General features: G+C 42.2%; 2 protein-coding genes and 1 long non-coding RNA gene across 6 annotated transcripts in view; all 3 read right to left on the minus strand.

Moving 5' to 3' along the window:
- Window positions 1-2,834: 2,834 nt before the first annotated feature.
- LOC135541028 (uncharacterized) lies at window positions 2,835-3,981 on the minus strand. Its single transcript, XR_010455902.1, has 2 exons — window positions 3,898-3,981; window positions 2,835-3,619 (listed from the first exon to the last, which is right to left on the minus strand). It is a non-coding gene; the product is annotated as an uncharacterized LOC135541028 (long non-coding RNA).
- Window positions 3,982-12,897: 8,916 nt separating this feature from the next.
- LOC135541579 (large ribosomal subunit protein uL1) lies at window positions 12,898-15,740 on the minus strand. Its single transcript, XM_064967882.1, has 6 exons — window positions 15,655-15,740; window positions 15,083-15,154; window positions 14,857-14,937; window positions 13,767-13,915; window positions 13,428-13,600; window positions 12,898-13,111 (listed from the first exon to the last, which is right to left on the minus strand). The coding sequence occupies exons 1-6, from the start codon at window positions 15,657-15,659 to the stop codon at window positions 12,941-12,943; spliced, it is 651 nt and encodes a 216-aa protein (XP_064823954.1). The 5' UTR covers window positions 15,660-15,740; the 3' UTR covers window positions 12,898-12,940.
- A 986-nt stretch (window positions 15,741-16,726) lies between these two features.
- The window catches only part of pparda (peroxisome proliferator-activated receptor delta a), a 45,865-nt gene continuing 37,046 nt past the window's right edge, over window positions 16,727-25,545 (minus strand). For all 4 annotated transcript variants that reach the window (XM_064967888.1, XM_064967889.1, XM_064967887.1 and 1 more), the window contains 3 exons: window positions 23,347-23,553; window positions 20,050-20,293; window positions 16,727-19,837 (listed from right to left, as the gene is read on the minus strand). In XM_064967888.1, coding sequence (XP_064823960.1) covers window positions 19,590-19,837; window positions 20,050-20,293; window positions 23,347-23,553 — 699 coding nt within the window. In that variant the 3' untranslated portion in view covers window positions 16,727-19,589. The remainder of the gene's footprint in view (window positions 19,838-20,049; window positions 20,294-23,346; window positions 23,554-25,545) is intronic.

A 25,545-nucleotide genomic window follows, 5' to 3' on the forward strand; every position in this document is an offset into this window, starting at 1 on the left:
ATTTAATGCCTACAAAAATGACATTACCAATGCTCAATACTCCACAGATTTCAGAAATCCATGTAAAATAACTGTTTTTAGTTTAACAAAAAAAGAATACTATCTTACACAATCATCAAACTGTTTCATTATATTTCAGCGTACCCAACTGCAGGTGCACATTGTTTGGCTGGGTATGTAATCTACAGGTGAAATATGATGCCATCACCCCAAAACCACACGCAATTAGGCACCTGCTGAATATCATAATGTGTAAGTCCCAACCTGTCTCCTCCCTCTGATATGAAAGCTGTCCTGGTTCACACCAAGCTGCAAGCATTATCTCTGCCGTAGCATTGACAATAGTGTGTGTGTGTGTGTGTGTGTGTGTGTGTGTGTGTGTGTGTGTGTGTGTGTGTGTGTGTGTGTGTGTGACAGGGTTTGGAGACCTATGGCCTCACTCTGGCCACCTATTAAAATAGAAATGCATGACAACATTCATCATTTCTGATTCTATGATTGTGATAGTCCCCTCTCTTTGCCATAGAACACGTTTTATAAGGCGCAAGACTGGACACCCTAAACGAAAGCTGGATGAAGAAGATTTTAGGGAGTAGAGAAGCCCTGTAACAGATTAAGAGGGTGCTAGCGCTTTCTCTATTACCTCATCATCCACTGCTGTTGTAGTTTTGTACCTACATACAGTTGGTCAGTTCTGTCTGCAGTGTCCCTCTGGACTGAGGGGTCAGATCAAGACCCTACCACTACCAGGTTAGGAGTTCTTGAAAAGCATGTTTTTGAAGAACCAAAACATGAACCGGTGAGCTGAACATGTGACTAAAACTGCATACAGTCTGCAATATCACATAAAGCTACATTAGGTTCAGGGTTCAAATATGGAAATGCCTGGCCTGCTGGGCACTCCCAGTTGCTTTTAAAATGCCAAAATACCATCAGAGTAGGATTCTATTGCACATGACTCAGCCCATATGCTACTGAGGCGGTGCAGCATAACCAATCAGAGCTGCAGTAGGCCTATATATAAATAGACCCTTGCCATATATGGATCTGTGCCATTTACTTAGAACTGGACTGTGTTTACAGCTGTGGTTGTGAGTGTTTTGAAATCAAAGCAAGAGCTGCATGTAGCCATGTGTGCTCATTTTATTCATAACCTTTGCTAGTTAGTGAGCTTTTAGCCCACTTGTAATTTGTAGTCAGCAATAGGGGAGTGATTGTTTCCGTCAAGAGCACAAAATGTGTACATTTCTAGACATCTTTGAAAAGGGAGTCAGGTAAATATATTTGATTTTGTCTTAAAAAGGGCAGTGATGTATTTTGAGACAGGCTTGAATAAGCTAAGTAGCCAACATGCAGAGGGTAGAATAATTTGTCTGATTCTCTATAATAATGGTATGGGAATAATAATGGATATTATTTTGTATATTGGTTTCTTGCAACAACAACATTTTCAGTCACCTCCTTGTCTGAAGGACAAGTGGATAAACAGGTTAATGTCAACCTCTACGAGATCAGTGTCCCTATAATGGGACGGTTGTTGCTAACTGGCGCTAATGTGACTAGAATGACGTAAGTAACATCCAACTTTCCAGGAAATAGACATGTCTTATATGTGTAGAAAGCTTAAATTCTTGTTAATCTAACTGCACTGTCCAATTTACAGTAGTTATTCCAGTAAAAAGATATCATGCTATTGTTTGAGAGTGCACAACAAAACCTTTATCACAGCACCTAATTTGATATATTCAGTAATCTTGCTCTGATTTGTCATTTGTCATCCGGAGGTAAAAACATAACAGTTTTGTTTGATAAAATACATTTTTTGATTCAAAATGTAGGATCTGGGTTCTAAAGTTTGAACCCCTGCTGTTTCTGGTCCCACAAAACTATGCTACATATTCTCCTACATTATTTTCACATTTCCACAAACTTCAAAGTGTTTCCTTTCAAATGATGTCAAGAATATGCATCCTTGCTTCAGGTCCTGAGCTACAGTTAGAATTGAAAAAAAGGGTGTCAAGCCCTGCATGTTTTCCCCCCCCAAATGTCTCCTGGAATGTAGATACACTGAACACCACACATTGGCTAGATAGAACAGCTAATTCCATGTTAAAATGTTATGGGAGGCATTTTCTCCATTGTTTTTGATGGTAGGCCACTGGTTGGCTTGCATTATCAAATAGTGTACTTGGCCACTGTTAGAATTGAGGGTACAGCCTCAGTGTTAACAATAAACGCTCACTGGAAGTTGCATAGAATTCATAAATAAATTCATAAAAAATCCTACAATGTGATTTTCTGGATTTTTTTTCTCATTTTGTCTGTCATAGTTGAAGTGTACCTATGATGAAAATGACAGACCTCTCTCATCTTAAGTGGGAGAACTTGCACAATTGGTGGCTGACTAAATACTTTTTTGCCCCACTGTATACCAGTCAGTCAGTTCTAAGCCAACCCACTGTACCTTCACTCGCATTCTTCCTAGTCCCCCGTCTTCTCTTCACGGTCCAATCTGTTTATTATGATAAAAGATGGTTATATATGACACCTATGTCAGTGTGCTGCCATTGGTGACATTTCAAGCTAGCTGTTGAGGGAGCTTACTGCACGCTCTTAACTATGTTACAATCATCCCTCTTAAAACTCACTACACAGCAAGAGACTCCAGTTGTTGAGCTGAGCCCAACTGCAGATCTGGGTCATAGCACCAGTAAAACATATTTCAGTGTGCTGCTAACAGTATAGCTTCTTCCACTTTCCCCGGAACGGGCTCAAACCAGTGATCCTCTGATCGCAAACACACGTGACCGCCCTCCTTGACAATGACGACGCAGTTGCAGATGGTGAGTTTAATAATAATGAACATAGCGTGTTACAAAACAAGTGCCACGTCTAGACATGAAAACAAAACCAATACAGCCTGATGACTGAGGGTGGTGAGGGCTATATGAAGGAATAGTAATCAGGGTGGTGATGAAGTCCAGGTGTGCATAATGATGATTGCCAGGTGTTCGCAATGTGGGTTGCAAGGACCAGTGCTTAGTAGACCGACAACATCGAGCGCCTGAGGAAGGGAGGAGGCGTGACAGCAACGTACTGTACCAACCAATTGAGCTATAGAAAAGGATCCTGTTTGCTATCCGTTGGTGATATTTCAAGCTAGCTGTGGAGTGAGTTTACTGCACATTCTTAACTCTGTTACTCTCATCCCTCTTAAACTCACTGCACAGCGAGAGACTCTGGTAGTTGAGCAGAGCCCAACTGCAGACCACACTATGGGAACTCCTGCATTCACAAAGCCATGCCCAGTTTATCTCAGTTGTTGGTGGTGCATAGCTCAGAATTCAGTTCTTAGACCTCAGTGGTACAGAAGTAAAAATATGCATGACTGCAAGTTGCTTTGGATAAAAGCATCTGCTAAATCCCAGAACTCTGTGGTGTAGAGCTGAGATGCAGTGCAGCAGAAGTGAGATATCAGAAGCTGTGGTGTGGAACCTTCAGACCCCAGAGGAAGAACCCCAGCAGCAGGATGAAGTAGAGAGCCAGGAGGAGCAGCACCATCCACATCCAGTAAGACAGCCATGTAGCTCGGAGGCGCTGCTCTGACAGCACCACTAGCCTGGAGGGAAATACAGATTAAAATCATGATCTCAGCAAATTTCCAGTATTCATGCTATGGCCAGATTTATGTCTTCATCATCATTATCCAAAAGTTGCATGTTTGTTTACAGGGAATCCCAGGCTGTGTGTCACTATTGCCTTCAATATACATACTTTCTAGCCTGGCCAGATAATGACAACTGTCTGCTATATCAGTTGAATAATATGGTGTTATCTTAATACATTTTAATATGACTTAATAGCAGCTTAATAATGTTAAGTCATCTTAACACTCACGGTTCTGTGGTGCAGACTGATTCAGCAACACAGGTTCTGAGCTCACTGGTCTCGGATGTGCCTGCTCCAGACCCTGCCCCTGACCCCACCCCCACCCCAGACCCAGCCCCTGACCCCACCCCCACCCCAGACCCCGCTCTTGACTCCTTGGCTTTGGCCTCCTCTGAACTAGCCTCACGCGTCATGATTGCAGACCTCCGCCTGTGATGTCGCATCATCTGCAGGGAACTGAAACACACACAGTATGGTCAGCCCTGCGTCAGTGTCCCGTTGGTCATTATTTAAATGTCAATGAGTCATAAATGGGGAACCTGGTGTGAGGGGCTACCTACATGGGGTATGAGGGGCTACCCACCTGGTGTGAGGGGCTACTTCGCTCTCTTCCTCCAGGCTCTGGGAGCTATGTGTGGAGCTCTGTCTGAGCAGGAGGGAGGTGTGGTGGGGGGACATCTCCGAGGGCCTTTAAAAAGGAAACAGTTAAATTTACACTTCCAACTAAACAAGGTAATACTATAACAACAAACAATGCTGCTGTTACAGAGGTCTATATAGTTCTGATGGTATGAACACAAGGCACAGCACATTGATAAGCCATAAGATCAGCAGACACCATGCACACACAATGTGTTCTCTACAGCAGTTAAATCCATCATAGGTTTATACTGTAGTCCGTGCACTTGTGTCTAAGCCTGTGGTGCATATGCGTATGAAAGCCTCCACATTGACTAGTGACTAGCATGGCCATCTAGAGACTAGAGACTAGTGACAACTGACCATGCAGATGACTCTCAGTGCACTAACTGCACTAATGACAGGGAAGATTTTCCTGTACCCGCTGGCTTGGTTCACACTGCCCCCTTCTGGTCCCTGGCTATCAGTGGCAGCACTGGCCCTGCAACCCTCCTGGAACTTGGTCTCCAGGTCGCTGAGCTGAGAGGGAAAATGAGAGGGGGGAAAGAGGATGGAAAAGAGGCAGTTGAAGAGGGGGGAGAAAAGAGAGGTCAGCATAGAATTAGAGTTATGCATACCATGATCACAGGACCACAATGGGAGTAGGTCTTAGTGTTATTGTTTCTAACCTGGGATCCCGTTGGGATTAGTGTGATGCTGACTCTTCGCCGAAGGAGGGTCTGAGAAAGTCGGGGAAGTGAAACATTTAAAAATGTTAGAATTCAAGCCACTGGGCTGCCCTCACTGATATTTTCTATTTATTTAACTGAGATATTTGAAGGAAGGATATGAAAAGCAATGAAGTGAACTGTCTGTTACATGTTGGGAGTCTCGCCTGGCAAACAGGTGCCTAACGTCTCCATCCTCTGTAATGATTAAAAAGCCAACAATCAGAACACAGATTTTCCATATGTGGAGAATTTTGTTATATTTTGTATTTTGTTATACTGTACAGTCAGAGGATACTGTGCTCCTATTATGAAAATCAGTCACTTATAGTGGATCAGGCCTACTTACAATTAATTGTTCTTTTAAGAATAAATGTACTTTAAGAATCAAAATATTCAGAAAAGTCACTGCTTTGTGATTAATTTTCCTTTCACTTGTTCACAAAAAATCCATTGAGGGGCAGCACTCAGACCTGAGTCGCTGTGTCTCCTTCCCCGGCTGCGGTGGAAACACTTCCTGGTCTCCAACAGCTCGGATCTCTCCACAGCGTGACGACGCTTCAGATGCTCCACGTGTATACCCATCATCTCCACAGAATGACACACACGCGCCTCCTGACCCAGCAGAAACATTTATCAAAGTTTCAAACAAACTACATGTATAACAGTTTTGAACAAATCTATTTTTCACAGAGCACTAACCAAAACCTGGACTTATACCTCAAAAGAGCAAGCCTAGGATTACACGACAGTCTCACCTGGTGCACGGTCCCCAGCATCTCAGCAGCAGTGATGATGTCACTCACGCCATCCAGCACTGTGTCCAGACTGGCCTCAATACGACTCAGCATCTCAGCCTCTACACATCTACCTCTCAGATACTGGGCGAGAGGGGGGAGAAGGGGGGGATTAGAAGATTGGAGGATAGATATAGTAAAAAGAGAAAGGAAGTGTGGAGGAAGAGAGAGGTACGGTTTAAACTTGAAACATACATTTATCAGACCATTAACTGTGAAGCGGCCAGGTCAAACACACGTGTACACACCCCTACCTGCAGTGTGTTTCTGGTTTGCTCCAGTTCAAGGATGAGGTTCTCCTGGGCCACTGTTCTGTCGTGTTCCTCAGCCTGCAGTCTCTGGGTTAGGGTGTACTGGTCACAACGGAACGCCAGTGCAAGCTGGGTAAACGCATTCTATAGTGGACAGAACAGTGTGTGGATGAGTGTGCAGTGTGTGTGTGTGCGTGCGTGCGTCTGCATGTGGGTGCATGTAGTCTCTAGTCTCTTTGTCCAAGTGTACTAATCACAAAGAATTCTCACCTCAACTTCCTTTTCAGTCATCTCTGTACCACTGAGGGCAGGAGAGAAAAGGTGAGGTAGAGAGCCAGGATAGGGGAAAGGGGAAGAAAGGGGAGGGAGAGGTAAGAGAAGAGTGAGGTTGTGACTATCGAAAAAGTTAAAGTGTTAAAGTAAGTGTGTCCGAGTATAAACTGACCTTCTGAGGCCCAATCTCTCTAGTATAAACTGACCTTCTGAGGCCCAATCTCTCTAGTATAAACTGACCTCCAGAGGCCCAATCTCTCTAGTATAAACTGGCCTGCTGAGGCCCAATCTCTCTAGTATAAACTGACCTTCTGAGGCTCAATCTCACTAGTATAAACTGACCTTCTTAGGCCCAATCTCTCTAGTATAAACTGACCTGCTGAGGCCCAATCTCTCTAGTATAAACTGGAGGCCCAATGTATAAAAAGACCTGAGGCCCAATCTCTCTAGTATAAACTGGCCTGCTGAGGCCCAATCTCTCTAGTATAAACTGGCCTGCTGAGGCCCAATCTCTCTAGTATAAACTGACCTCCAGTGGCCCAATCTCTCTAGTATAAACTGGCCTGATGAGGCCCAATCTCTATAGTATAAACTGACCTGCTGAGGCCCAATCTCTCTAGTATAAACTGACCTCCAGAGGCCCAATCTCTCTAGTATAAACTGGCCTGCTGAGGCCCAATCTCTCCATAATAAACTGGCCTGCTGAGGCCCAATCTCTCTAGTATAAACTGATCTCCAAAGGCCCAATCTCTCCATAACAAACTGACTTGCAGAGGCCCAATCTCTCCGGTATAAACTGACCTGCTGAGACCCAATCTCTCCAGTATAGGAAGGTGCTCCCAGGAGATAGCCAGCTGATCCTCTGGACTGGGCTCTGAGGAGAGGAGCAGAGGAGAGGAGAGGAGAAGAGAGGACAGAGTGTACATAGCTTCGCTAGCATACAACAACAGAGAGGACAGGAAATGGAAGTACAGCCACGTCCTGTTGCTGGCAACGATGCAGCTCAGGCAGCAAAACGGATTCCTTACCTTCGTCAGAGTCCGAGCTGTCCCCCAGTATGCCAGCATACTCACAGGGAGTGGCCTTCTTAGCAGGATGTTGAGAGAGGGACGACACACAAATCAGTTAGCAACCTCGTGGCCAGGCTGTTATTGTAGATGAGGACAAGTTCTCAATAGACATGCCTGGTTTAAGAATGTTTTCATTAAGAAAGAAATGTTCCTGCTTACCTGTGCATTCATGGTCCCAGTGTTAGGCAGAGTGGTACAGAGTGTGAGTACAGTGTTGTTTATATCTTTCTCCACACCCCTGATACTTTTTACCAACCCTACAGAAAGAATACCTCACTGCGGAGAGAGAGAGAGAGAGAGAGAGAAAGAACACAAGTAAGATTCACACTTCTGCTCTACAAGTATATTGAAAGATGGCACACACACACACCCTGTTAAAGGAAGGGAAAACAGGGAAAGATGGCCCACAATTTCATTCACATCATGCTCACAGGGATACTGACACGGATCCTGCCCACAGGTCACAAGTTTAACACTCAATTCATAATGTGACATCCTTTAAGAGTGAGTAGAGAAAGCTAACAGGCGGCTCTCAGTTTCAATAGAGGCTGTGTCTGAGCACAGTACCACGGGGGAAACAGGGACACAGAGGAGCATGCTGGAGAACAGAGAGAGAAAGATATGCAGTAGCTATAAACAAACAGAAGTGGGGGTAGGGACTATCTGAACACAAAGGAGGAGAGGAAAAGGACAATCATTAACTACATGAGTTTAATCTGAGGATAAACAGCTGGCTTGCTTTAGGAAACACCCACACATCTAATACTAACAATATAACCATAAAACTCCAGACAGAAGCATGTACAAGTGTCACTATAAACACTTATTGTCTAATATTCTAAAATAGTGTTAATAGTCCATACTTTTGACTGTGGGCAGTCACAATATTCACGTCATAACATGAAAGTACAGCAGTTACATACTATAAGACCTGAGGTTAATATGCTGTCTTAAGATGTCTCTGACATACAGTACCAGTCAAAAGTTTAGACACGCCTACTAATTCAAGGGTTTTTCTTATTTAAAAAATAAATAAATACATTGTAGAATTATAGTGAAGACATCAAAACTATGAAATAACACATATGGAATCATGTAGTAACCAAAAAGGTGTTAAACAAATCAAAATATATTTTATATTCTTCAAAGTAGTCACTCTTTGCCTTGATGATAGCTTTGCACACTCTTGGCATTCTCTAAACCAGCTTCATGAGGTAGTCACCTGGAATGCATTTCAATTAACAGGTGTGCCTTGTCAAAAGTTAATTTGTGGAATGTATTTATACTTAATGCATTTGAGCCAATCAGTTGAGTTGTGACAAGGTAGGGGTGGTATACAGAAGATAGCCCTTTTTGGTAAAATACCAAATCCATATTATGGCAAGAACAGCTCAAATAATTAAAGAGAAACGACAGTCCATCATTACTTTAAGACATGAAGGTCAGTCAATACGGAACATTTCAAAAACTTCTTCTTCAAGTGAAGTCGCAAAAACCATCAAGCTCTATGATGACACTGACTCTCATGAGGACTGCCACAGGAAAGGAAGACCCAGAGTTACCTCTGCTGCAGAGGATAAGTTCATTAAAGTAACCAACCTCAGACATTGCAGCACAAATAAATGCTTCAGAGTTCAAGAAGCAGACACATCTCAACATCAACTGTTCAGAGGAGTTTGCATGAATCAGGCCTTCATGGTCGAATTGCTGCAAAGAAACCACTACTAAAGGATCCCAATAATAAGAAGAAACTTGCTTGGGCCAAGAAACATGAGCAATGGAGATTAGACCGGTGGAAATCTGTCCTTTGGTCTGATGAGTCCAAATGTTTGATTTTTGGTTCCAACCACCGTGTCTTTGTGAGATTCAGAGTCGGTGAACAGATGATCTGTGTGGTTCCCACCGTGAAGCATGGAGGATGAGGTGTGATGCTGTGGGGTTGCTTTGCTGGTGACACTCAGTGATTTATTTAGAATTCAAGGCACACTTAACCAGCATAGCTACCACAGGATTCTGCAGCGATACACCAACCCATCTGGCTTGTGCATAGTGGGACTATCATTTATTTTTCAACAGGACAATGACCCAAAACACATCTCCAGGCTGTGTAAGGGCTATTGGACCAAAGAGAGTGATGGAGTGCTGCATCAGATGACCTTGCCTCCACAATCACATCCACCTCAAACCAATTGAGAGGGTTTGGGATGAGTTGGGCCACAGAGTGAAGAAAAATCAGCCTACAAATGCTCAGCATATGTGGGAATTCCTTCAAGACTTTTGGAAAAGCATTCCTTATGAAGCTGGTTGAGAGAATGCAAAGAGTGTGCAAAGCTGTCATTTAGGCAAAGGGTGACTACTTTGAAGAATCTAAAATATATTTTAATTTGTTTAACCCTCTGTATTACTACATGATTCCATATGTGTTATTTCATAGATTTGATGTCTTCACTATTATTCTACAATGTAGAAAATTGTAAAAATAAAGAAAAATACTTGAATGAGTAGGTGTCCATACTTTTGACTGGTACTATTGTTTATCCTTTAAAACATTTATTCAACAGACCAGTCACTGTTTCACTAAGAAGCTGATGCTCTTCTTTAACTGTTCTCTTCTCTAAGTTTAAAACAGTCCCATAAAGCAGCATAGATACACACACTGAAGTCAACTTTTATTCTCCCTCTATTTACTTTGGAGCTACATTTTACAGTCTAAGCAAAAGGGAAACATCCATATTTAGTTATTGAGGACTGTGGTAGTTGTGAAATGACAGAGATTCAGCCAAATATGTATAGGCCTATAGACATTCCGTTATTTAGACACAGAAGACACAGACCAAAGTGGTCACAAAATAATACAACATAGAACTAAAAACTTTGAGTTTCAAAAAACCAACTAGTTCATTTTGAAACAGTGTAAGATATCTTAATACAATCTACTAAACTGCCAAAAACAGTTGCACGACCATTTTGAATATGATGGGACACCATTATTATCTTACCGGTGTAGTGAGACCCATGGTGTCCAATGATGTTTTGTTTTTCAGGAGCTACTGAGCACAGTGACATTCCGGTCTAGTGATGCTGCCCACACTCCTTCCTCGCTCTTCTTCCCTGTTCTCCTTCACTTTTCCTTATATTGGCTTTTTAAAGCTCCCCTGACAGCTGTTTGAATTCCCACCAGCTTTGTTCCCTCACACAATGGGGGAGTCATGGTTTTCTAGAGGGAATGCATCCAAGAGTTGGTGATAAAGACAGATTAGGGACCACCCTCAACCCCAAAACACATGCACACTTGTTTGAGTGAAGTCTTGCTCACTCATACAAGAGTGAACTTCACCTGAAGCTAGAATGCTAGACTAAAACTTCCAAACAGTCCTCCTCCTTGGCTTACCAGTTAAAACAAGTTTCTATTTGACAAATTCAGGTAGGTCCCTTCCCGTTTTGTTCCGTTTGCTTCAGTTTAACAGTATCAGCGTAATGAATATGCTCATGGTTGCGATGTCAGAGCACACTCATTCTCCCCTTCACACATCCAGCTCAACTTGAATGCCTATAGCTACTTGAGTAGAGCTGAAAGGATTGGATTGGTACATAACTAATACACCCTTTTAGATCTCAATGAAGTGCCTAGGGGTGTTTATGCTATTGGACAGCAGTCAGAGGCAGAAGGATGATAATTTAAAGTGCATACAGAAAGTATTCAGACCCCCTGATTTTGTTTCCAAATGTTACGTTACAGCCTTATTCTAAAATGGTTTAATAGTTCCCCCCCCTCCTCATCAATGACAAAGCAAAAACAAGTTTAGAAATGTTAGCAAATGTATAAACCCCACCCTCCCTGAAATATCACATTTATGTATTCAGACCCTTTGCTCAGTACTTTGCTGAAGCACCTTTGGCAGCGATTACAGCTTTGAGTCTTCTTGGGTATGATGCTACAAGCTTGGCACAACTGTATTTGGGGAGTTACTCCCATTCTTCTCTGCAGATCCTCTCAAGCTCTGTCAGGTTGGATGGGGCACGTCGAGGCACAGCTATTTTCAGGTCTCTCCAGAGATATTTGATCGGGTTCAAGTCCGGGCTCTGGCTGGTCCCCTCAGGGACATTCAGAGACTTGTCCCAAAGCCACTCCTGCGTTGTCCTGTTGGAAGGTGAACCTTTGCCCCAGTCTGAGGTCCTGAGCCCCCTGGAGCAGGTTTTCATTTTCACAATTGCTTGTTTGGCCAGGCGGCCAGCTCTAGTAAGAGTCTGTGTGGTTCCAAACTTCTTCTATTTAAGAATGATGGAGGCCACTGTGTTCTTGACAGACCAAACTGTTCTTCAATGCTGCAGAATTTGTTTGGTACCCATCCCCAGGTCTAGACCCTCAACACAATCATGTCACTGAGCTCTACGGACAATTCCTTCAACCTCATGGCTTGGTTTTTGCTCTGGCATGCACTGTCAACTGTGGGAACTTATATAGACAGGTGTGCCTTTCCAAATCATGTTCAATCAATTGAATTTACCACAGGTGGACTCCAATCAAGTTGTAGAAACATCAAGGATGATCAATGGAAACAGAATGCCCCAGTGCTCAGTTGAGTGTCAAAGTAAAGGGTCTGAATACTTATGTTAAGGAATACGTTTGAAAACAAATCTTTAAAAAAGTTTTTGCTTGGTCATTATGGGGTATTGTGTGTAGATTGAGGACAATTTTAGAGTAACGCTGTAATGTAACAAAATGTAGATAAAGGGGAGGCGTCTAAATACTTTCCAAATGCACCGAAGGACAGTTCTTACCCTGTGACTCAGCTCTATGCTCTCTAGTATCAGAGTAGAGGAAAAGACAAGATAATCGTATTGTCACAGCAACCTCCTGTGCTGTTATTGAGAGGCAAACCGGCAGGAACATCAGGGGACTTTGCTTACATTAGAAGTGATCGTGCATGCATTTTAAGTGGTACACATTTTTGCTCTGACTACATGGACCATTTCCTCATGACCCTTACTCTGCTCAGCCTCAACTCCTGTTTATTTTGAGGGCCCACTAAGTCCATCTGAAGCAGAATGGCAAACAAGAACTGACAAATTGAAATTTTCAGCCATGCAGACTTCAAACCAAATATCACTTTTAGGGAAAATGAATATAGGTCTGCATTAGATTTGCACATGTGACCAATAAATTGCTATTCCCCCTCCAACCGCGTCATGTTGGCCACTCCCATCAATTTCACTTACTAGCTTCTGTAGAAACTGGGGCAGATTGACTCTTATATGCATTATTTCTGTGAATCTGTACCTTGTCTCAATTTAGCTAATTTGCCCCCTTTAACAATGTAATCTGTCTGACATTTAATATAAATGCATGCAATCTGCAGACATTGTGCTACTTCCATTGTGCTACTGGTAAATATTTAGTTTTTAATATCAAATGTCTCTGATCCCTCTGAGAGGATGACCAGCACTACACAAAGTAGTCTGGGACAACAAGAATACCCACAAAGTGAGATGTTTTTATGTCCTTTTATTGGTAGTAAAAGCAGTTTGATCCTCTAGTAGAGGCGCTGGGGCTTTCCCATGGTGCTTTTGACGTAGAGGGCACGGACATTCTGCCAGTTCTTCTTCAGCAGAGACACCAGGAAGTTAACTGCCAAGTGGATGTTGTAGACCAGCTCCTCCTCTGACATCTTCACGTGACCCACAGCCACTGCCAGACACAGCACCTGAAATAGAGTGGCGAGGAGATTGGGTCATTTTACACTGGCGGTAGCCTAGCAGTTAAGAGCATTGGGCCAGTAACCGAAAGGTCGCTGTTTTGAATCCGCGAGTCGAATAGATAAACAATCTATCGATGTGCCCTTCAGCAAGGCACTTATCCAGAGTGACTTACAGGAGCAATTAAGGTTAAGAGTGTCTGCTAAATGCTAAAATGTAAATGAACAGGCAGATACATAAATGCATTGATCCTACAGACTGCATGTATCCATCATGTAACATCTGCAATAAAAAAATAAAATCTGTCACCAGACCGATTCATACCTTCTTCATCTGGAACTTAATGGTGGATTTGACCTCATCAACCTTGATGTTGAGGTTCTCGTTGTGGGTGAGCAGGGAGGGGAATTTGCCAGCCTTGTTGAGCCCAGGCCCCAGGATACGAGGGATCTGCTTGATCAGCGACTCAGAGGCCAGGAAGGCATCATACTTCTTGGCTGTTCGGCAGAGATTAGAGTCAAGAACAAAACTACCAGACCAGAGATGGACCCAGCGCTTCAGGACAGGGAAAATGTAAGACTAATTTAAATGCGGATAAACAGTAGCAAGACCTAGACAGATCATAAGATGGACAACCTGGAAATTACTTGAAGCACCACTCACCCAGTTTCTTGACCATTTTCTTGTTCTTGTTGAGTTTCTTGAGGGCCTCAATGTCCATGTGGGGCAGCTCTGCAGCCTTGGCCTCGTCACAATGCTGCTGGTCTCCCAGGATGCACACAGAGAACTTGGGCCTGGGGGTGGTCTTCAGTCTATAGGTGAAATTCAGAACAGTTGACAACCATATGGCACACCAGTAAAGCTCAAGCATAAAAACATTTAAAAAATAAACATTTAAAAAAAAGTCAAGAATCAGATGTTTCGACATGAAAACGTTATTATATTTCAGTCTTCTGTGATGTATATAAAGTGTAATACTGGGATGCAAAATCAAAATTGAATACATTAAATATATCTGACATGGTACATGTCTTTTTATGCCCATAAAACATGAGGTGTATACTTATGTCAATGTAAATTTGTTTAAGACAACCAAAAATCACATTGACCCTGATTTAGTCGACTGCAGTGAAAGGCTAAACCTAACTTTACTCAATCCTTCCCCAAACCAAAATCCTTAACGTTACACCACTAGCTTGTGTACTTCCTGACTAGACAAGTCACTTCCACCCTTCAACATTGCCATCCATTGACTCCCCAAAATGGACGAAATCCAAACCCAGAGGGACGACTCGTACCAGAAAAGAGTACTCTGTAGTCTTACCAGAACCACAGACCAGCAACACCATTACCTAAAACGGTCGGCTCGAGGGTGGGCACAAAGACCCCCCCCTTGCCTCCTCTCATGTTTTAAGACCCATGGTAGGGGTCCGTCCGCTGGTTCCCTCCCCCAAGGCGAGGTTCAGTCAGACTACCCAGAACACTTCTGCACCATCTGTCCCACAACAGCCCTGCTATTGGAATTTAGTTTCTGTATGAGTTAGTGAATGTGTATAAGACATGCTGCAAGAGTGTGTCTGAGAGATTGTACATTACTAGATAAGTGTGGATCTTGAGTGTGCATAAAGAGGACTGGGTTTGGGCCCGTGAGCTTTTAATGTCCAGATCAAGGGGCCGAACCAGGCCCGTTCACATTCAGGACTAAACGGGGCAGGCAGGCAGAAGAATGGGTGATACAGGAAAGAGGCCAAACCTGACTGTGCCAGAGAAACGCTTGTCCTTCTGGGGATCATAATTCTTCAAGCTGATCTGGAGCTCTACAGACTCTGTGAACCTTTAGGAAGACAAAGCAAACCAATCAAGATCATCACTGAGACTTACCCGAAATTAGGGATTGTGACATAATATGCATTATTTTATTAAAATGGCCACACCAACGTGCAAAAGTTGCTAATGGTACACTAGAGAAAGGGTCTTACTTGCGTGGCTTGGCAAGAGATCCCGCCTGGACCTCCTTGACCACCTCATAAAGCATATCCCTGGATACCTTGCTGTAATTAAACACAAAATGTCATGGAGTCAGAATCCCAATGACAGTGTACATAATTACGCATAAATGTTTAGCCAAATGACTAATTCATCAATATTAGCGCCCCCACGTCCCATTGAACTGACTTGACACCATAGCAGATCCTCGATAGTAGTCGACAAACCGGTAGACTAGAGTACTTATAAAAGTTAGTAAAATGTACAAATGACGACGATTACAACATTAGCCATGTCCAGTCATGTACGACACTACTTAATTCAGTTCGGAACATAAACGATTACGATTTCATGTTAGATGGATGTGGATTTGTCCGTAGTGTTAGCATTCAAGCTAGTCACACTATGGCAAAAGCTAGCTACTGTAACTACACTCCAAACACTGCTCATGAGGTTCAAAGTGAACACGGTTATACTGCGGAGTTAGTAAGTCTTAAACTGATCACTGACAACAATATAACATGTCTGACTTGTTGTTTGTTTTTTACTTGTGATTTCCTCTCACCTCATATTGACGGTACTGCTCTCACGCAACAGATCATTGAAAAGAAGGAAGCGGCGGCAGTCCGTCGCAAGTTATAGACGTATTTCCGTGGCATAAATTCTGCGATTCCCGGGACGGCCATATTTGTAGTTTTTCTCGTCTCTAACCTATTTTATGAAATTAATATATGGATTTAGACATGTATATCACTTGCAATAACAATATGCTAGCTAAAGCATGTGAAAATACTATACATAAGCCCTATAAAATAACAAATAAAGTATTTAGTCATAATGTGGTATTGGAGGCACAGTGAGATATTTATTACTGAACTGTGACCTGCCTTGCCCATGTGATCTTTTATAAAATCCAATGTCCATTTATAAGACAAAGTAGAGAATAGGGGACGCTACACAGGTAAGACTGATGCCCTTAGGCTACAGCGACAAGCGGATTGATGAGACTTGTTTAACACATAAGCCATGTCTATCATCAATCATAACACCCAAAAATTGTCACAATGCCTGTAAACTATGAGACTTGTTTAACACACTTTTACAGTCTCATATTCCTATTCCCATTCAAATTCAGTGGGGGGTTATAACAGTCTGATGTCAGGTTAGAGTTCACAGGAAGAGGAACACTATGTAGTGGTCCACCCAGACCCCCCCCCGGTGGGCTCCATTCAAGTTCAAGTTTGATTGAACTGATCTATGTGTAGGCTGGATACTGCATGGCTGGAGTCCAGCATGTCCGTGAAAAACAACGGCTGGAGGGTCAGCGAGGTCTCCTCAAAGGAAACGCTGTCTCAGGAAGGAAGCCAGGGGTCCGCCAGGCTGTCCAACACGTGACAGTCGATACAAACAAACCTGACCCATCCTGTTGTAGAGGATTGGTTTTATTTATCTTGCTGTCACACATGCACTAGAACTTATAAAGTGCACTACTTTTGACCAGAGACACTTTTTTTGGTTGATGTTCCTTGACATTACAATATACACGTGTCAAACATTTAACATATGAGATTTTGTCCAATAATTGAAAACATCACATGTAGTCGAACAAGTAAGAAGAAAGCAGAAGACATCAAAAGTATTAACCAATGTTTTTTAATCAATCATTTATAGGAAGTTCTATACCAAAGGTAGAAATCCTATACTTCCCCTCAGACGTTTAACACCATGTGTTTATACAGATGTTAAATAGGGGGAATTGCACAGTATTGCTGTGGTAGACTGTAGAATATTTCAGACCTGTGCTGTTGTGCTCATACATATGTATGCAGAAATAAAATCATTAGACAAAACAATTGACAATTTTTCGAAGAAAAATGTACACAATTTAGCTTTTTTCTCATGCAGCAGTACTACCTTGCTGACATTTCATAGTAACTTGTTCTAGTCAGTAACTGAAAAGTTGTTTAAAAATCCCTAGAAGTTTACGAACACATCAAATGTGTAATTATAACTAACCACAGGCGGTCCGTGACAATGACATTTCTAGTGGCACCGGAAAAAAAGCAGGAAAATAAAATGATTCTTACTGAGAGAAAGGAAGAAGGTAAGAGAATTAAAGAAAGATGAGTACAGGGAGATAAAGAACCCCCCATCTGCCCCAGGGTACACTGACTCCAAGTGGATACAGCACTCTAACCAGAACAGGTGGTTCAACACTGTCACTTTATTATTATCATTGTCTCAATGGTTTCTGCAGTTAGGTGAGCATCAGATCACTCATTTGTGCTTTATCAACTCCCTGGGAGCAGAAATAAAGCGCTTATTCAAGAGATATCTGTAATCTCTCTACTGTATAGGCAAGGAGTCACATATATCATGTCCTCCCCTTACTCGTGCTAGAATAAACTTTTTTTAAAGCAATTTTAACGTCACAATATAGAAAATAATAAAAACAGAAACATACATGGTTTTCCATATCATTTACATAATTGCTATGTACAGTCGGAAGTGCAGAATTTCATCAGTTACCATAATTGTCTGACCTAAAATAATGAGAATAAACCTTTTTCCTCTCATGGCAATTTAGATTGGTCCCCCTGCTGCCACGCATCTCTGAATTCTGATGGCTTGTCTAGAAGTAATTTTCTAGAAGTCATTTCTTGACCGTTGCAATGTATTTTAACTCTTCAAATGCTCACTTACTCCCTTCAATTGATCATGATCTAGATGGGTACAATCTATATGGTGGAAGCACTACAGAAGCTTTTCCTGTGTTGCTTTCATTTGACCTGGCCTTTGTAGATCAGCGAAGAAGTGAAAGAACCAAGAGAGAAAGATCCATTTTTCTCTAAGTATTATGAACGGCGCTGTCTGAAGTTAGACTGCGCAGGGGAGCGATAGCTGGCCAAACCCATAGCACCATACTTAGCGGAAGAATAAGAAGAGAGGAAAAGAAAGAAAGCGGGAAGCTCATAATATGAGAAAAGTACTGTTAGAGTTTGGCTTGTCGACTGTGTGCAGTTAACAGAACACCACCTGGCTGAAAAATAATATATACATACCATACTTCAATTATACATAATTAAGTAAACATAAGTACAATCAGGCATTCAAAATGTCTTATACAGACACTGTGATCAGGTTCACCTTCACAGTATGACAACACAGCATCATCCCATGGTTTTAGACCCATCAGTTGTACACAAAAGAAAACATAAAAGGTATTGAGGTTAGGATGTTGTAAGAATCTATAAATGTATGTGTCCATTGAAAAGTGAGACTGACTGGACTGTGTGCTTCCTGGTCTAACAGGAGGAGAAGGGCTGGGGTGGACCTCAAATGGAGGAGATTCATTTATAAAAGGCATACACAAAATCACAGCTCCTACTATCACATATTCTCTGGGGGTGTGACGATGGATTTTGTTCACTAGCACAGAAGGGAGGTTCTTCGAACCCGGGACTGAGTTATCAAACAAATCCAAACCGTTCTATGATTAGATCAGTGGGAGGTTGAGGGGTGTGAATTTATACACATGTGGAAAGGAGAGCTAAGGGGGGTTTGGTGATAGCTTATCCCAGTGTTATGGCCTTAGGATGGGATGATAGGGACGGGCGGTCAAGGGACACCTATGGTTGCCGACAACCCTCATTTGTACAGGCAAGAAGAACCAGCATTTGTCTGAATATCAGCATCACAACTTCTCAGGAAGTTTAACACAAACAATGGCAGAACAAAGTCTGGTAATGACCCTGAACCGCAGGGTTAAGAATGTGTTGACCGTTGTAAAAAACACTGCGCATCGAGAGAGAATACAAAAATATGTTGTATAAAAAGAGCAACGCTGATCATCCTTGTAACATTTAGGGGGAAAAGAGGACTCTTGGTTTTGTTGTGGCGTTGGTTGTTGAGCTGTTTGGTATTCTCCTGGAAATTAATACATCAACACTGCACCTTCACCACGTTCAGAGCAGGACACTACAAGCCCTTCAACTGCATCAGTCCTGTCCAACCACAGTTAAAGGCCTGCTATACAACAGCATCCACTTGAAACAGCGCAAATCACCTATTTCGGGCACCCAAACATGTTTAATATGTGGTAGAGTGTATGTTACTCTGTATGTCTCCCATCAGTCTCTTGCTCCATTCCAGGTCAGTACATGTCATTCATACAGTCTAGAGACCCTGATGAAGGCAACTTGCCTCCCAAACTACAGTGATTTATAGTCAATCAATTGCATCTGAACAAGAGTGTGCAGCTACATATACATAGTTATAACTCCCACCAGCCAGCGTTTTCCTTTATTCTTTTATTGAGACGTCAGAATAAACACTGACACACATGATTCAACTGATCAAGGTCGTGGTTGATTGGCTGATGAGGTGAATAGTGTGTTAATGATGGGCTGGAACAAAAACATGCACTCCTTGTGACTCCCAATCCCAGAAACCAGGAGTGAGTGAACACTGCCGCTGTACTAGGAAGCTAAACCAGTCCAGTCAGTACATGTCCTTGTAGATCTCCTGCAGCAGCGGGTGAAGCGAGGTCTCTGACTCTGTCTTCTTGATCTTCTGGACCAACATGGCGTTCTCAGTTACCAGCTGGCGCAGGTCAGCCATCTTGTTGATCAGCTTGGGGAAAAGGTACTTTGAGTCAGTGTGGTTGGCCAGCAGGTGCTGGTCCAGGGCCTGCAGGATGCTGTCCTGAATCTCCTCCACCTGCTTGATGTTTATCAGCCCCGGACGGTCTGACAGGAGGAGAGAGAGGGAAAGGATGGGAAGAGGAGAGGGGCGAAAAAAGGAATGGGGAGAGGGAGGTAAGTATCTGTCAACTGGCAGAAAACAACCTTATATTTTAGGCTTCTGATGATAGTAGAGGGGTTAGGGTTATTAGGACAGTGTATTGTGGTAGAACAGTAATGAGTTTTCTCGGTAGCACCAGTATAGAAAAGGCACATACCTCCACAGAGGATGATGGCGGCCACGAACAGGGCCAGGTCACTGTCATCCAGCTCCAGGGCGTTGAACTTTACCGCAAACTCAAACTTGGGCTCCATGATCTCGCTGAAGGGGCGCCGCAGGCTGCGCAGGAACTCCCGGGTCACAAAGCCCTTCCCGTTGGCCACCAGCAACCCGTCCTTGTTCATGAGCGAAGGCAGCATGGAGAAGATGGCCTCGTGCACGCCGTACTTCAGCAGCGTCACCTGGTGGGGGGAGGGAGAACAGCAGCCTGATTATCATCGCCTGATATCTCAACTCGTTGCTTATGTCAAGTATCTATACTGCATTTGGAAAGCATTTAGACCCCTTGACTTTTTCCACATTCTGTTACAATAGAGCCTGATTCTAAAATGGATTTAATAAAACATTTCTCATCGATCTACACACAATACCCCATAATGACAAAGTGAAAACAGGTTTTTAGAACATGTATACATTTTCAAGTCTCATAACAAAGGGTCTGAATACTTATGTAATTGTGATAATATATCAAAAATCAAAAATAAACAACTAAAAACCAGTTTTTGCTTTGTCATGATGCAGTATTGGGTGAAGATTGATGGGAGGAAAAGCATTTTAGATGAAGGCTGTAAGATAACAGAATGTGGAAAAAGTCGATACTTTGGGAATGCACTGTATACACGTTCTATATGTTATATTATAGTAGTTTGGACAAGGCCATTTGGGGCAAGGCCAAGGTCTGCCAGGGCACCAAGGCCATTAACCAAAATATCCAATTAAATTGATCTGAAAAACAAAAAACACTAGCTATTCTGTTAAGAAAAACATAAGTGTATGTTCATATTTTTTTATTTAACCTTTATTTAACTTGGCAAGTCAGTTAAGAGCAAGATGGCGCCGACATATATTGTCGCCTTGCTTCAGAATCCTTAGGAACAAGATTTCGCTACACTCGCATTAACATCTGCTAACCATGTGACCAATAACATTTGATTTGAAGAACAAATTCCTATTTACAATGACGGCCTACCCCGGCCAAACCCGACCAATTGTGCGCAGCCCTACAGAACTCCCAATCACGGCAGGATATGATGCAGCCTGGATTCGAACCAGGGACTACACTGAGATGCAGTGCTTTAGACCACTGGGCCACTTGGGAGCCCAATACATACATAATAAGCCTACATGTCAATGTGTAGGTGATAGGCCCCTGTACTAGGAGGGAGGCGCCTGAAAATGTAGTCAAACTTTAATTAGCCTTTTAATTACATAGATATAGGCTAAACGCCAGTCATGTTTGACAAATATAATGGAAGATAATTCATATTATCGTCTAAAGGCTTGATTCTGTCATACTCAAGGCATTGTTCGTTAAGATAGAAGAGAAAGACCAGTGCCTGTTGTGCACAGCAACATCACCCGCCTTACAATCTGAGCTGATTGTCAACACTTTGGAACTATTTAACCATAAACTTAATTGTTTAAAACCTGGATGTTTTTTAGTACTTTTATGAGGCATGTCTTACTGTGTTCCAACCACAGGAATGTTAAGGCGATTATTTTATAAGCACTTCCTTATTTGCCATTGAAACCAATATCTCTCTCATGTTCTCAATCCTAGTCATATTAACAAATTAGTTGTTGCATCTTTTGATCTTGCCTCTAAATTTCTAAAGGCTATTTTCATCTCTGTCATATGAAACTGCTCACATTTGCGGTGCACTTTGGAGAACGGTGTTTTCCCGCTAATTGCTCTTTGGAACACTTGGGCTTATAGCCTACTGCCGTGTGCGCATTGCTGCGCTTATAATGTGAAGAAAAGGTCTCATAGTCAACATTTTAAGCTAAACTTTCTGATCTGTTGCATCAGCCGCATTGCTTTAAAACATTTTTTTTTTTTTATGTACAGTGGTTGTATTAATTTGGGCTCCATCATCCCACAACTGACCCAGTCTGTTTGGAATATTTATTTCTCGCACAGAACGACAAGCTGACCAATAGAATAGATCAACTTTTGTACTATGGGGGATAGTGGGACAAACACCAAATTGAGACTCTGCACGCAGAATTCTGCAAAAATATCCTCAGTGTACAACGTAGAACACCAAATAATGCATGCAGAGCAGAATTAGGCCGATACCCACTAATTATCAAAATCCAGTAAAGAGCCGTTAAATTCTATAACCTCCTAAAAGGAAGCGATTCCCAAACCTTCCACAACAAAGCCATCACCTACAGAGAGATGAACATGGAGAAGAGTCCCCTAAGCAAGCTGGTCCTGGGGCTCTGTTCACAAACACAACCTACAGAGCCCCAGGACAGGAGCACAATTAGACCCAACCAAATCATGAGAAAACAAAAAGATAATTACTTGACACATTGGAAAGAATTAACAAAAACAGAGCAAACTAGAATGCTATTTGGCATAAATAATTCACATGCTTAAATCATACAAATCTGAAATAAAATAATAAAAACTAAAAAGTCAACTAATGTGAGATCACCAGCCATTGAAACAATCCACAGCAATATTTTTAAGGAAGCTAATGATCCTCGATTCGTCTTATTTCTGTATAGACTGGAGTTATATCATTTTGGAAAATGTATTTCCAATGACTTCCCTATTGGACCCACCACTATGCCATTTCTCTCCTGTTCTATTGGCTTTCATATAAACTTAATTGAATTGTCCAGAAGCCAAAGGCATTCTAGTCATATTAGCAAAGCATCCTAGTTGTTGTATCTTTAGATTCCCCCTAAGTTTCTAACAGAGATATTTGTCTGTCACTTATGCAACCACTATCAGGTGCACTGTTTAGAATGGTGTTTTCCCCATGAATTGCATTTTACCAAAGGTTTAAAAAGAATGTTTTATTGGCTGCTTCATTACATAAGTTGCATGTCCTATTAAGATGCATTACCATAATCTAAACGTGACTGTCATTCTGAGCAACATGGACACCCTAATGGGTTATGCACCCAATGCATTTTGGTCCGGTATATTACTTAAATGGCCGGTAAATTTAAATCTTTCCGGTCACATTCTCTGGCGCCACAGAAACCCTGATTGTCTTACTTACACACACAGATGAAATGCTGTTTCAGCCAATCAGCCTCCAGGACCCAAATGACCCGGTTTATAATGGCCAACATACCACACCACCTCTGGTCTTATTGGTTAAATATATCATAGCTTGCTATATATACACAATTCCTGGTTGTACAATAACTTTCCAACGTGGATAACAAAACTATTGATTAACGATTTGATTGAATGTAGTGTTGCTGTATATACCTGGTCGTTCAGGAAGAGGTCTACGAAGCCGGGGATGCTCTTGGCAAACTCAGTGAGCTCCCTGACCGTCTCCACCGTGGTGCACTGGCAGCGGTAGAACACGTGTACCCCTATCTCCTTGTTGGGGGTCGTGCCGTTGATCAGCTGTTTCCACACCAGCCCGTTCTCAGCCTGGCACAAGGAGTCCATGTCGTGAATCACAAAGGGCTGCAGAGAGGGGAGAGAAAAGTTATTTAGTTAAGAAATAGAAGTATAATAACAGTAACAGACTTTTCACAGGAAATTGCATTCTGCCTGTGCCTGGTTTAGGAAGAAACAGTGTTTGCATACAACGGTGACACTGACATTTTGGCCTCTTCCCCTGTCCTTCCCATCTCAGACACAACAGTGATAAGGCCTTGAGACAACTAGGATTTTTACCACAAGTTTATACACAGCTGCTAGACAACCAACACTACTGGAGAGCTAGACAGTGTGAGAAGTGAAGTTTTAGTGCAGCTGTGCACCTTGGTGCTCCTGTGCCTCAGACTGCCATTCTAGAGTATAGGCTACATGCCTGTTGCTTCAATTAGTGTTGATTGAAATTACAGAATCAAAAAGGCCATGGACACATTTGAAGTGCCTGGAAATGACTTAAGATATAATTTTTGAAAAAAGTATTATTGTTTGATGAAACATTGAATTTGGCCTTACTGCTATCAGCCCATAGAAATGCATTGAATAACAGCTTAATTTATGAATAAACAGAGTCCCTTCAAAAATATAAGATAAAAAAATAATAATCTTGATCTTTCTTATAACTCCTTATTTTAGGCACTAAACTATGAAACCAAGATTGAACTCTTTGGCCTGAATGCCAAGAGGGGATGTTTTTCAGCGGCAGGGACTGGGAGACTAGTCAGAATCGAGGGAAAGATGAACCTAGCAAAGTACAGAGATCCTTGATGAAAACCTGCTCCAGAGCACTCAGGACCTCAGACTGTGGGAAAGGTTCACCCTCCAACAGGACAACGACCCTAAGCACACAGTCAAGACACGATAGTAGTGGCTTCAGGACAAGTCTCTGAATGTCCTTGAGTGGCACAGTCAGAGCCCGGACTTGAACCCGATCGAACATCTCTGAAAAGACCTGAAAATAGCGACGATCCCCATCTAACATGACGGCGCTTGAGAGGATCTACAGAGAAGAATGGGAGAAACTCCCCAAATACAGGTGTGCCAAGCTTTTAGCGTCATACCCAAGAAGACTTGAGGCTGTAATCACTGTCAAAGGGACTTCAACAAAGTACTGAGCAAAGGGTCTGAATACTTATGTAAATGTGATATCAGTTTTTTTATACATTTGCAAAAATCTATAAAAACCTGTTTTTGCATTGGCATTATGGGGTATTGTGTGTAGATTGATGAGGGGAAAAAACAACTTAATCCGGTTTAGAATAAGGCTGTAACCTAACAAAATGTGGAAAAAGTCAAGTGGTCTGAATACTTTCTGAATGCACTGTACTTCCATTAATCTTTCCATTCAGACTAGTCTTGTAAGGCATCCAAAAGCAAAACAACCAACTTGTTCATGAGACACTTGCCTTTCCACAGAGGGGTCATATTAGTGTGTAGGCCAAACGGTTCAGACAGAAGTTGGCAGATCGGATGTACCAACTTCAGATCAATTCCGCAAGGCTTATGGGGGCCGTAAGGCAAAACGGAGAACACCATCGTGTTCATGGGAGCGCTCAGACGCTACAGACGTTTTGTGAGAACACAGATTGTTGGGATGTCTCATGGTCTGACAAACACAGCTCAAGCCACCTTTCACCGTAGATGCGGAAGGCGACATATGCGGATGCAGTGGGTTGAGACGGAGCCCATGCAAAAATGGTTCTCTACATTAAATTGGCAGATTTTGATGGAGATTTTTTAAATTATACTAATTAAATTCCTGCCTACTGACATCGACTATGGAGGTCAATACAGATGAAAATCGGAGCTGGTCTAAGGGTAACATCTGTTTTATAGTCAGCATGCAGAATATGTATACACAGTACTGGGCTATAGATGGTGTTAAAGTATTATGTGTGTGTACTGTATGAAGCTGGAACTGAAGTTAATATATAAAATGTATAATATCTACATATGGAAAGAGTATGAAGCTAGTGTTAAAGTATTATATGTATAGTGAACAAAAATATAGACGCAAGTGTT

Source organism: Oncorhynchus masou, chromosome 6 (genome assembly GCF_036934945.1).
Source record: "Oncorhynchus masou masou isolate Uvic2021 chromosome 6, UVic_Omas_1.1, whole genome shotgun sequence".
Taxonomy (NCBI): domain Eukaryota; kingdom Metazoa; phylum Chordata; class Actinopteri; order Salmoniformes; family Salmonidae; genus Oncorhynchus; species Oncorhynchus masou.

What these genes read in the sequence shown, in the direction of transcription:
- LOC135541579 (XM_064967882.1), bottom strand. An exon ending in TCTCTTGCCAAGCCACGCAA is followed by an intron (nt 14,938 to 15,082) that starts GTAAGACCCTTT and finishes GTCTTCCTAAAG; the next exon opens with GTTCACAGAGTCTGTAGAGC. An exon ending in GAAAATGGTCAAGAAACTGG is followed by an intron (nt 13,601 to 13,766) that starts GTGAGTGGTGCT and finishes TCTGCCGAACAG; the next exon opens with CCAAGAAGTATGATGCCTTC.